General features: G+C 33.0%; 2 protein-coding genes across 2 annotated transcripts; one reads left to right on the top strand and one right to left on the bottom strand.

The window, feature by feature from the left end:
* Positions 1 to 103: 103 nt before the first annotated feature.
* LOC138312884 (microtubule nucleation factor SSNA1-like) lies at positions 104 to 4,370 on the top strand. The gene is made up of 3 exons (XM_069253608.1): positions 104 to 258; positions 2,459 to 2,658; positions 3,145 to 4,370. Exons 1-3 carry the CDS (start codon positions 207 to 209, stop codon positions 3,256 to 3,258), a joined length of 366 nt encoding a protein of 121 aa, XP_069109709.1. The 5' UTR covers positions 104 to 206; the 3' UTR covers positions 3,259 to 4,370.
* Positions 4,371 to 6,220: 1,850 nt separating this feature from the next.
* Positions 6,221 to 12,228, bottom strand: LOC138312883 (uncharacterized). The gene is made up of 3 exons (XM_069253607.1): positions 12,027 to 12,228; positions 9,677 to 9,956; positions 6,221 to 8,355 (listed from the first exon to the last, which is right to left on the bottom strand). The coding sequence occupies exons 1-3, from the start codon at positions 12,072 to 12,074 to the stop codon at positions 7,811 to 7,813; spliced, it is 873 nt and encodes a 290-aa protein (XP_069109708.1). The 5' UTR covers positions 12,075 to 12,228; the 3' UTR covers positions 6,221 to 7,810.
* Positions 12,229 to 12,792: the final 564 nt, after the last annotated feature.

Genomic DNA, 12,792 nt, shown 5'->3' with positions numbered 1-12,792 from the left:
CGTTGATTTTTGTCAAAGCCATAGTTATGTTGCTGTGACAAAAAATTATCCGGATATTATGTCCATGATTTTACATACTTTTACATGAACCAACACAGAAATCAGTGACGTTTTACGCTTATCAACAGCCCTGTGTAGACGGAAAGAACAAGTTACAACGCGCCAAGAGGAATTCAAGAGAGGAAAAATATACAGCTGTCGCTGAAATGTCGCAGCAAGGTGCTGCTCTGCAGAGCTACAATAATGAATTAGTTAAATGTGAGTGTTTAATTTTCATAAATCGTATTTTGTTTGTCCAAAGTGCCATTGTTTACTTTACTTTTCGAATCGACGGCCTGTATAGTGTCATTATGTGATTGTTGATATATCGGTATCGGTTATATATTTATATTCAAAGTGTATAGAATGTATATGTATCTGTGTCTGATTGTAGGTCTACTCTGAATGTAATTGTGAAATTGTACAGTTGCTGAGAATTTATCGATGTAGATGGTCTTTAATACATTATGCCATTCGATTTGGTCACCCAATCCTCTTCCCCTTTAGGTACTTAAAATGCAAATGAAAATATGAAAACTGCAGGTTTCTTTATTGATTACTTTTCGAAATTGATTGATTGCTTACTTAAGCTTCTTACAACCAGTTTAGGAATGGCTAGTCCACTTTTGGTTCTATAAGCGTTAGGCTGTCCCCTTATTTTGTTTATCTATTTCTAAGCATACTACTGTAAGGTGCTTATTGGATCGAAAACGGTAAGTATATATATTTGTCAAATAAGTCTACTGGCATTCGATTTTGAGACAACGAAAGTACTTGGACATGTTATATTTTTTCACTATAACTTTTTTCGATGCTAGCTAGTCATTTGGTTATTTTGACTATAGTAAACCCCAAAATTTTACTAGCCAACTATTTAATCACTATGCCTATCAAGTCCAAGGATTTATAAGTGAGAAGGATTCGTGACTGTCTCTTTACATTACTAAACACCACGCGAGACGCCTATGAACCGGGAATAAAAACCGTTTTTCTCAACAAATACTTGTCTTATCGAGTCAAACGAAACACCATTGTAAAGTTTATTAAATTTCACGACGTATATTACTTGCTTTAAAGACGGAATATTTAAAGGATATGTCTTAAATTTTCGTTAAAAATAATCGGCAGCTCATGAAATGAGCGGCCCCGCTTCAGAAAGTAAGACGGTAACCCTCGCACCCACAAGCTACATCAAAGGATGCGCCGGCGGATATCAAAGGAAAATCAGTCGTCGCCGAACGTCACTGTCAGTGCACAAACACAAAAGCGCCTGCCTTGGACTTCCCCAAAACCCAGTGTGACTTATCCTTCTCATTTACGTCCTTGATCAAGTCCAAATAAAATATTACAACTTTTTTTCCCAAATTACAGTCTGGATGCAATGCTTTCGTAAACACATATTCTCACAAAATGATGCATCTAGACTGAAACAATCGCATAAAAAATGCACTCAAAATGTGTTGAAAAATGCAATTGACCATGTGCACTGTGCACGGCTCATGTATTTATACTATTTAACAATTTTAATTGAATTGGGAGCCACTAGTCCAATTGTTAGTTCATTACATTAATACAATTGGTACTAGTAGTCCGGCTATAAAATTACTAGTCATGGGCATCAGACTAGTGCTTAAAGTCACAGATGGCTATAAATAAATATATTTCATGTATTTTGTCAAATTATCAATTAGCTATCAAACTTTTGTTTTGATAGTATTTTCTTGATACTATAGAAGTTTGTAGGAACTACCAATGTATATCGTATTTGCTCTTTCTTCAGATATGTTTGAAATATTTCTCCTTTATTTGTTTTTTCAAATGGACGACTACACCTAGCTAACATGCAGTGTAACAAAACTATGACACCAATTTGTTCTTTATTTTTACTTCATAATTTCACTCACAAATATCATAATGATATAACATTAAATATATATCTTAAAAATTAAAATTAAGCGATATGAAATTTAGTTACAAATATTTTCTGTGGAGTTTTCAAATATTTTTCAATGTTCACAGAGAATTTTCAAAAAAAATATTGAAAAAAAACCCCGACGATTCATAATTGATTGTAATAGAAGATGTTGTATGATGTGTCAAAGTATCATTGTTTGATCTGACAGCAGTCTTTATAGATCTGCAGAGTACATTGTGGTGGAAGTAGAGAATGTCAAATACACATTTGTGTAAACTTAATTTCTTAGGCATACATTGTAAATGTCCATAAAATATTTGAGAATTTAGATTCACATGCAAAAAAAAATCATTAAGGTTTCTAAGTTTTTGTGTTAGGTATGTATTACAATGTGCATCTATTTTGTCCACACTTAATCTTTAATCATGAATTGCTTATCATGAACATTCTCACCTATAGATATATCAATCATTATTATGATTTATTCTTTAACAACAATTTCAGGTATAAATGATTTGTGTCACAAACGTGATGACATTCACAAACAAATTCTTCAAGAGGAAGAAGAGAAACAAAAACTGCAGAATGACATTCGCATCCTCACGGAACGATTGGCCAAGATTAATGAAAGTCTGAGTAAAAAGATGGCATCTCGAAACGAGTTTGACAAGACAATAGCAGAAACTGAAGCTGCTTACATGAAGGTAAATAATATTTCATTTAAAGATAAAAATATTAAGCGACTGATTTATGAAGGGCTGAGTACTTTTCAGTAAGAGGTAGTAAACTGTACAATACAATATGATATAGGTTCTTCTTTATATATCACCATGCCAGACCTTGACAAATTTGAGATTACTTGGAGTGAAATATGTATTTTCAATGTTCTAATGACAAATGCCTTTTATTTTCTCTGAATACAACAGATCAGTCAGTTTTGATAATGACAAATGCCTTTTATTTTCTCTGAATACAACAGATCAGTCAGTTTCGACTCTTTTGTGTTACTTTTATATTAAATAAAATGTTATGTTTTGTTATACCTTTGTAGAATTTGAATACCTATTAATCTTATTTGAAGACATTTTAATCATAATTGGTACTAAATAACCTCTGGCACAAGTTTTTATCCTTACAATGAAAATACAGCAAATGCTGATTTTCATATAGTTTTGTTTTTGCTTTTGCAGATATTAGAAAGCTCACAAACATTACTTAATGTGCTAAAACGGGAATCCCAAAGTCTACGAGAGAAAAGCACGGTGGGAGGTGGTACATCTCAAAGAACATTGACCCAAACGTGATCTTTATTATCTGAAGGAAGTCTGATATAACAGAGTTATTCCCCTTGCACCAATGTTTGCTGGATCACCCATTTATAGTCTCTGAGGAGCAAATGTGTATTGGCTGTGGCAGGGCCTTTACATACCCATCTGTCTAACCCCTTTGTTTGGAAAATGCTTCCCTAAATGATTTGATTCAAAACATCTTTTTAGAAATACACTTTTTTAAATGCCAAGCAAGAAATTACAGATTTCAGATGATCCGTTCGATACCTTATATTTCTTTTCCAAATGTTGTCAATTTCAGTCTGTCATTCTAAACAAAAACATTATTTTCTTTGATTATCTTTGTATGATTTTATGTGAAAGTGACAGAGTGAGAGACTTGTATCTTGCAAGAGAATATACCATATTGGACCAATGTTGTTGGTGAAATAATCTATGTCAAACTGTGATACACAATATAATGTATTATAGATATTATATATTTAATGATAAATATGTTCTTGGTTTTCAATTTTCTGAATCATGTACAAATTCCTTTCAATGTAAACAAGTTTCACACAATATTGAGCATAAAATTTATAATATAATTTGCTCCCATGATATTTTATATGCACTTAAAAGAGCTTTTTTCCTTAAGTTATAAAGTGAAGTGTTCTAGATAGTATGGGCAAAAACGGAATTTATCTATGCTAACTGTAGATTTGGTAGGTTCAAGAAAAGATAAATATTTTAGCACTGAAATATTACTACAGTTACATTGTTTATTTGGTCAAAGGAAATGTTAAGATGAACAGGTTACATTTGATGGCCTAGCATTTCAAATTTATTGAATAACATTTTATGTTGTATTAAATCCTCTTCTTAATGTGTTCTCACAACATCAAATTGTGTATAAATGATGAAACAAACTGTCTGTAACTGTACTGGCAGAACTGTCTGTAACTGTACTGGCAGGTTTCTTGTGCAGCATTACATGTAATTCCATGTATAAAGCCTTCTGTTTTAATCTACTGTTTTACTATAGGGACCGAAGTTGTCACTATGTAAGTAGTGTTGTGTGTAAATGGTTACCATGGATACACCCATCAAGTAAACTTAACTAGTTTTATTAGTCACTGCTGTAACTACTGTGGATACATTTTCACAGTTGAAATAGGGATACAGTTTCCACAGGGATAAATTGGTTTTATGTAACTCATGATCTTGTGGCTACTGCTTTAAGAAATTTTGTTGCTTATACATTCATAGTAACTGCTGTGGAAACATTTTCATACTAGTTTTTAGCAGTATATATTTACACACTATGCTAAATAATATTAGCACACTGATATGGATCTAGAGTTGTTGATAGTTGTATACCATGTTTTGGAGTAAATGATGTTTATGTACAAAAAAAATGTGTTTGTTTTTTTTTATTTAAAAGTGTAATCATCTGTCTAGTAGTAGCAAATCACGTAATTGAAAAAATTGATGTCCTTCATACATGTCTTCCAATAAATGGACTTTATACAGGCTTGACATCTTCAGATTAGTCCTTACTCGGAAGTAAGGTAAAGGGCAAGGTATGGAAACTCATGAAACTTGACTACATTTGTAAATCACAACCTGAATGAAAGGCTACAAACTTTTTTCAAACAAAGACATTTAATTTGCATTCAGAATCGATTTAGTAAATAATAACATGCATGAAAAAATGAAATAAATAATCTTCGACCGTTTTCAGGAACATGATATATTAGACATATATGTCTGAAAAGCAAAATATCAACCATTTTATTATCAGGAGTAAATGGGACCATAGATAACACTTAATGATCAGCATTTTAAACTGCTATAGATAGCTATGAAGCCTTTTGTGACTATTTGCTACCAAGGTTGCTCAACTGAAAATCCTTGACGAATATGTGTAGTCTGGCAAACAGTAAGGAATTTTTTATTTCATGCATGGTCAAGGAAAACGCCAAGTAAAATGATTAATAAATGTGAACCTATTCTATACGGAAACGTTACGTGACTTAAAGATTTCGCTAGAGGTGCTCACGAACCGACTTGTCCACCTGCTAGTGTTCAGGAATTAATTTTGTATATACAATGAATATAATTGGCTTAAGAATACAATATGCACAATTAGGACTAGAGTCGAACCTACAATTTACATAGGGATTATTTCTTCACGTGGATATTTCATTGACGTGAATTTAATGTGAAAGTCATGTTTAAATTTTCACGTGAAATTCATTTTTTTTGTCCCGGTTCACGCGAATAAATATTGCCTGTGTAGGTTATAAAATTGAGACGGATCAATCCGTATTTTATGGGAATTAGCGGTAATAAACTTAATTTATTATATCCAAGATGGCTCTCTGTCGTTTATCTTATTTTACGATCTGTTCAAAATTGCAATATACTTAAAAAATGGCACACGAGAGGCGAGACAATATCTGAAGGTTGTGCCAGATCCCCTTTTACTTTCTAAGAAATAGCAATGACAAACATTATCAAAATATTCATGATGCCGACCATCTTGGTCGATTCATTCCAAAATGAAATACAAATTTTTGGACAACTAGGGTCATATTCAGTACCCTTCTGAGAAATAATATTAACAAATTTGTAATGGATGAACCACAGACGAAAAGCCGATGATGATGGGCAAAAAATGTAGCTATTTATAATGCGCACAAACTGCTTTTGGTCTTCAGCTGAATGTTCACTCCTCTGGTGAATGCTCTGGATTATGTGTTAGTTGGGACACTTAAGTTTTTGAAAATGTTACAAGTAGTTGTGTGCTCTAGACTCGGTATGATATCAATGTAACCTCTAATTTGCTGGCTGTCCGTAGAAAGTTACCTACCAATTGAAACGTGCTGCTCCCAACTTTGGTTACTACTGCACTTCTTAGGGATCACCACTATCGACAGTAAAGACAGTGCATAAACAATGAATTCGGTATGTGAAACAGATGACAAATGAATAGTTCAAAATAGACATCAATTTTAATTGCTTTAAGATATTGAGCATGTGCGATTGTCCAAGTTAGATAAATCGTACCGCTGGTTATCTTTGCATAGATAATATTGAGACGTCTCTGCGTAACGCATTACATAATAACAATAATTAATTAAAGAAGAGAAAAACACTGCAGATATCATATTATTGATAGACAGGGATTGAGCAAGCGTGATTGTCCAAGTTTGGTTAAATATACTGCCAGTTGTTTTTGTGGAGATGCTATTTTCGTTATAATAGGAACCAGTGACACGTGAAATTATAAATTACCAATTTAATGAATTTTTAAAAGATCTAAGAAAATAATCGGTTGTACGGCATTTCCTGATCACATAGATTGTATAACTAAGGAATTACTTAAAGCACAAGCAAAAATGACGTTGAGAATACTTTCAGATAGATAACAATTTCCAATAATAAAACAAACAAAATGTAAACAAAGCTCAAACTTTAACAGAACACGTCACATAAAACAGATAATAATATAAAGGAAAAAATGCTTATAAAACACACAAATATAGAAGGACAAGCTTAACAACAAATAAATGCTAAAATAATGCTTATATACATGTTTATGTATTTAAACAATGCTCCAGATGCTGACTAATGCGCCGGGTGATCACATTAATTATAATGTGTGATACTCCTATGGATGCTAAATTAATAATTATCTAGATATATACATAGCTCCTTAAATAATGTTCCTTAATTTGTACTTCACATAATACAATACAAGTTCACATATGTGTGTACAAATAATTATCTTGTGTTCTTAAAAAGCGTCCGCAAGTGCCATACAGCGTTTGCTAGGAAAACCTATTAGTGTCAAATCGAGATAATTAACGCGTTCAAACGAGAAAGCTAACGCGTTAACACGAAAAATAATTCTTTTATATCACGTTACAACGATATAACTAACGCTAAGAGATGATTGTCTTGTTTTAACGAGCAAAATATTTCATTTTATATTTCAAAGTAGGTTTTCGAAGTCCGCAGATTTCAATAATAGGCTTTCGAAGTCCGCAGATTATTTAATCAAAATAAATAAATATATTGTCATGAAGAAACATGATATGTACAGCTCAGATAACTTATCAAATGAAACTCAATTTGATATATCAGAATCCAAAGTAGAATCTAAGTGGATCTATTGTAACTTGGAGTATATACATTTATATTCAAAATAACAGTCACGTTTCAAAGTACAGTAAAGTACGGTTAATTACTCAGATGTACATCGTTGTACAAATATTGAAAACATCTTACAGGAACATTGACATGACCATTACTGCGTTTATAACCATGTTGATGTGTTTGTGTGTGTGTTCGTTATTTAACGTGTTACTGTACACTCCACAAAAGACATAATGGGTTTTGATTGATGTTTTATAACATCATATATAGAGCACTAACGTTTGCATCCGAACTGCCATTTATATAGAAACACTTTTCGACATCATTCACACAAACTCACAAATCTACACTCACAAATCTATACACTTATTCAAGAAAACTTGTCAAAACACTCCATTATTTTTAATCTGTAATTATTAAGATATTAAAATATTTCTTTAACAGCCGTTAAGTCAGAGGACTGTAAACTCTCTGATTCTGTGTTTTCTTCCCCTTCACGGAAATTTTCTTCTTTCTTATTAGTTTCTTCGCTCGGATCCGATTCCCCATGGTCAGCAGACCGTGAAGTAAACTTTAGTTTGTTTCGGTTCGTTAGTTCCTTCCTTTCCTTCATGGATTCTGTTTCTGAACCAAGATGGTTGTGCTCTATTGTATTTCGTTCGGTTGGGGGAGTTGTTTCGCCAATCGCAGCTTCAAGCACAACTGATGGGATGCGATTTGGAGTTCTGAGAGCCGGTGTGAAAGTAGGGGTATTTCTGTAATAGATCGTCTCAGCCTTTTGTTGTGTATTACTGCCATTACAAACGGGCCCACGGGTACAGAGCAATGTCTGCACGGCTGGAGAAGGAACATGGTCGGCCGTTTTGGTTTGAGAAGATTCTGATTCTGTCGATGGCGGGGGTGGCGGTGGTTTCGGTAATGAGGCTGTGTTTATCTTTATGTCTGATGAAGAATTTCCTTTTACCAATGCTACAAGAACAAAAATAACAACTTATAGTATCTTACGTTATTAAGTTCCGTTCAAAATGACTTGGAAGATGTGATAACATACATTGAACATGCTTAAAAACTAATCAATAAATATATCCATGATTTCTACAAGACAGACAAAGATGATGTACAGGCTTACCACACCATACTGTTTTGATCACAAAATTATGCTGAAACGTATGATTTGTCAACAAAACAGTGGACTCAAAGGCTGTTTTCACCATCAAGAGAAATACTATAAAACAAAAATAATGCTAAATTTCTGAACTGGCCTCGATTTCTCGAAACAAAAGTGCAGACTTAAGTCAAAACTTAAGTTTTTCTCCTTATGTAACTTATATGAAAATTTATGACTTAAATCGGTTTTTGACTTAGTTTGTTTCGAGAAATCGGGGCCTGGTGATGTTTATGACCTTTTCCTTATGTTTGCATTAAAGATATAACAAATACGTATACATTACGCATAATTATATAAGCTAATCAATTTATAAAGTTTCAAGCGACCCACTACACTCATGTTTTAAAATACTATCGCAAAATATATGTGGCATTAGTTCTAATATTGCTTGTTTTGTACTGAAAAGCGACCCCAATGAAAGAGTATGCCTACCTTGAAGAAGAATCAGGTATGATATAAGATATTGGTGAAGTTAATGTTACATGGTCGTATATTCTATGCCGGTACAATGTACATCCTCAAATGACACTTATTTGAATGTATTTTTCTAATTTTCATAGCGGCTATGAATAGCAGAAGCTATCTACATATATCCCGTGAAGCGCGTTAGCGCTCCTCGGAAGATACAAAATTGTATGTAGATAGATTATTGAAAGGTTATTATATTATATTTTAAATTATGACACACCTATACGACGAGAAACGAGATTAATGGAACAGCTGGATGACAAAGACGTTCCCTAACGTCGCGTTTTCAAGCTTCCGCCTTCCGGTTGACTTTTTTTTCACAAATGACAAACGATAACAAGAAATAAAATATAGTTAGAATTAGATTTGATTGACTTATTACAATAAACCTTAGTTGATTTTATATCAGGAAAACAACACATTAAAGATTATACATTAAAATATTGTGGGGGACTATTTTTTATTGATATGAAACAGGCGTATTGTTTGGATCAGCTGATCCATGCACGAGGATCGTTGTATTCATAGTGTATTCATAGTGTTTTCATAGATAAATGAAACGAATTTAAACCTGGTATTTACCACACCAATAATCGTGTCCATTAAATCCCTGTATGAGATGTTTTAGCGACACTTTCGACGGGTAATACTTACCGAAGTAGTTGTTTTTGCGTTTCTCGTATTCCATGTGCAGCATCTGTACCAGATGGGTCTGTGTCCTATCCCTCTGGATCGCCATAACAAATACATCATATGCATCAACCCCTTTCTTCAACAATATGTCAATCATTACACTTGCTCGTTTTCTTCTTGTCTTTTCGTATTCAATCTCCTCTTTGTCCTCTTCGTTTATTACAAACTTTGATCTCATATAATCCATATATCGTTCTGGATTCATGTATTTACATAAAAAGTCTCTCTTCTCTTCAAGAATCTGGAAATAGGAATGCAAATGTATGTTTTTATATTACTTTACTATAAATTTTTGTTTTTCTAAGGAGTCGCCAAATTCTTTTGTAAATATTATCAAATCTGAAGTTGACATTGCCTATTTGCAGGCAGAAGAAATAGCTAAGGATACTATTAAGTATACTTTCCGAAACTATACCTCTAATCACACGCAAAATTTTAATTTATGTAATTTGATATTATTGTAAAAATGTATATACATATTGTAAAATAATATCAAATTATAGAAATTAATTCCCGATGTATATGATATCCAAATTTGATAATTTACTCTATAATATACAATCATTTTCATAATGAGCCATTATCTAATTGAGTTATCTGTTTATCAAATAATTGATACAAACTTTGATATCATTTAGTCCGTATTGTTATGGATACAAATGTATATAATTTTGTGGTGAAATGAACTGCTCACAGTTCGTGTAGGATTATCCACTTGTCGGAAGTAATATTGATCGAAGATACTTAGTGTTTAACATGTTATTTTATGTTATAGAGGTACATTTGAGTTGACAATAAGTAAACCAGCGATTCCAAATCCAGTCTCATTTTTATCATATAGTTGTATTGTGAACGCAATGGTGCGCTTAGTTTTAAAGATGCTACATCGCCGGCGAATGGGTATTTTATACCTATTAAAACAGGAGCAGACAAATTAATATTTTCTTTAGTAAGGTTTACAGTATTACCGTCATTGAAAAGTTTTAGCCACTTATTTTACTTCAGAATAAGAGTATTAAAAAATAATTAATTGCATCCCGTAAAAAAAACCTTGGCACTATTTATGCTCTTTGTGGAATGAGGTACCGATGGCGCTGACAACCAAAGCAAAATAAGTCAGACTATATGTATTTTCTGCAAATTAAAGGCCTACTACCTTTCCGGAGCAAAACACTTACAGGTGTCTAAAAACAGTAATAACATCAGAAAATATATACCGGTGGCCTAAGATGAGGTTACAACACCAAACATATGCAAGATTTCCTGCGTTTTCTGTCGGTGGTCGAACCTATTTAATTGATAATACGTGTTATGACCTCAGAAACACTTCACATAGCCCATATACGCCATTTCGATATACCAGTGCTGCTACAGTGTATAAAAAAGAAACACATTTTTATTAGTGCTTTTCCATACGAAAGTAGTAAGAAACTACCAAAATAGTTTTTTTGGAGTGTTATATAATTTCATAGTTTGGCAGTTTCTAATTAGCTATTAGTCAATCTGATTAAAATACATATCCTGATATATAACCACTCCGTTCAATAGAGGAACGTATTGCTAATGAGGATATGTATTTAATCAGTATGTCTATTAATTTATTTCGTCAACATTATTAATATTGTGTCGGCGGAAATGTCTGCATACGTCTGAATTTTAGAGAAAGTTGGGCGTCGACGTCGCTCTCTGTAATCCTCAGTTTTTCCATGATATAATTAGTATTCTAGGAATGGATATAACAACAGTGACATGGTAATTCTCCTATGGAGTATCGAGGAGGAGCAGACTGACAAAATCCGACTGCTTTATTGATGTTGCTTAATTACAATATATTCAAGTCGGGAACCACTAACAAAAATGTACATTGCTTTATATTGCTTAGGTGTACATGAATACTAATCGTAAGGCGGATGTGGGTCATATCATATGAATTATAAAGCCCGACATCTTCGTTAACTCGAGTTAACAAAAGGGAAACAACTCGGACAAAGTAGTTATATATATACAACCTGGTTACTCAGGTATGTCGCCGGCACCACGAACAAAAGGTAACGCCTAGAAGTTGATACACCGTTACACACATGATATATTTACATACGACATTTATCTATTTGACCCATTAAAGTACTTCCTACTAGGGGTTATGGTTACCAACAAAACAAGAGAAATTATGTTCTATAATTAACGGTAGTTTGAATTCTCGCGGTAGTTACTGACACAGATCTTGATTCACAGTTATTAGTATTAGGGAGTAAGCGTTTCCATATTCATTCAATCCTTTAAACATTATTGATCAATTAAAGTGACTTACAAGACGTTTGATTCCCGCCAACACCTCATCCTCGTTAGCCGTCCCCATTCCTCACCACATACAACAATTTAATACTTCCGTCTAGGTATTCCACCACATTTACCTTCCGCGTTTGTTTGTTTTGGAGCTCTTCATTTTGAAAACCATATAAGACGTTTGAGCGGGTATCTTTAAACATGGTTATGAATGTATTCTGCAATAGAAGTCAATGTAACGTTATAGCTTTGTAATATGATCAATTTCCATGACATATTAAAGATTCTACCAGCAATCAGTTATTTGTAATTATGTTATTGCGTAGAACTCGATCGAGAATAAAAAAATCTTAACTTTCCCTAGAATATTTGCATGCCACGGTACAGTTGACAGGGTTAAATTAATGAGTTTTAAGCCTGATTCTAGACAAAATACCAATGCATTCAATCATCATATACATGACACGTATTTCTCTTTTGAATTGAAATGGAAATTATGAAAAAAATATGAAAAAGAATGACAAGTTAGAAAGTATTATAGTAATTGACATTTATTGTACACCAAAACCAGAAACATATATACATTTGTATTTATGTTTCTGACCAAAACAGCACTTGTGCACTTTAGATGATTTGTTTACAAGATGTCATAAATCTGAATAAGTAAATAGTACAAAAATATCATATTTTTTCTGAACATGACAGGATTGAGAATACCAATACATATGTATCAAGGAACATTTGAGGCACAAGGAGTTCTTGCATAAAAAATGATTGCAAGTTTGCACCCT

Source organism: Argopecten irradians, unplaced genomic scaffold, assembly GCF_041381155.1.
Source record: "Argopecten irradians isolate NY unplaced genomic scaffold, Ai_NY scaffold_0509, whole genome shotgun sequence".
In the NCBI taxonomy this organism is placed as follows: Eukaryota; Metazoa; Mollusca; class Bivalvia; order Pectinida; family Pectinidae; genus Argopecten; species Argopecten irradians.
This window is presented reverse-complemented; position numbering and strand designations above follow the sequence as displayed.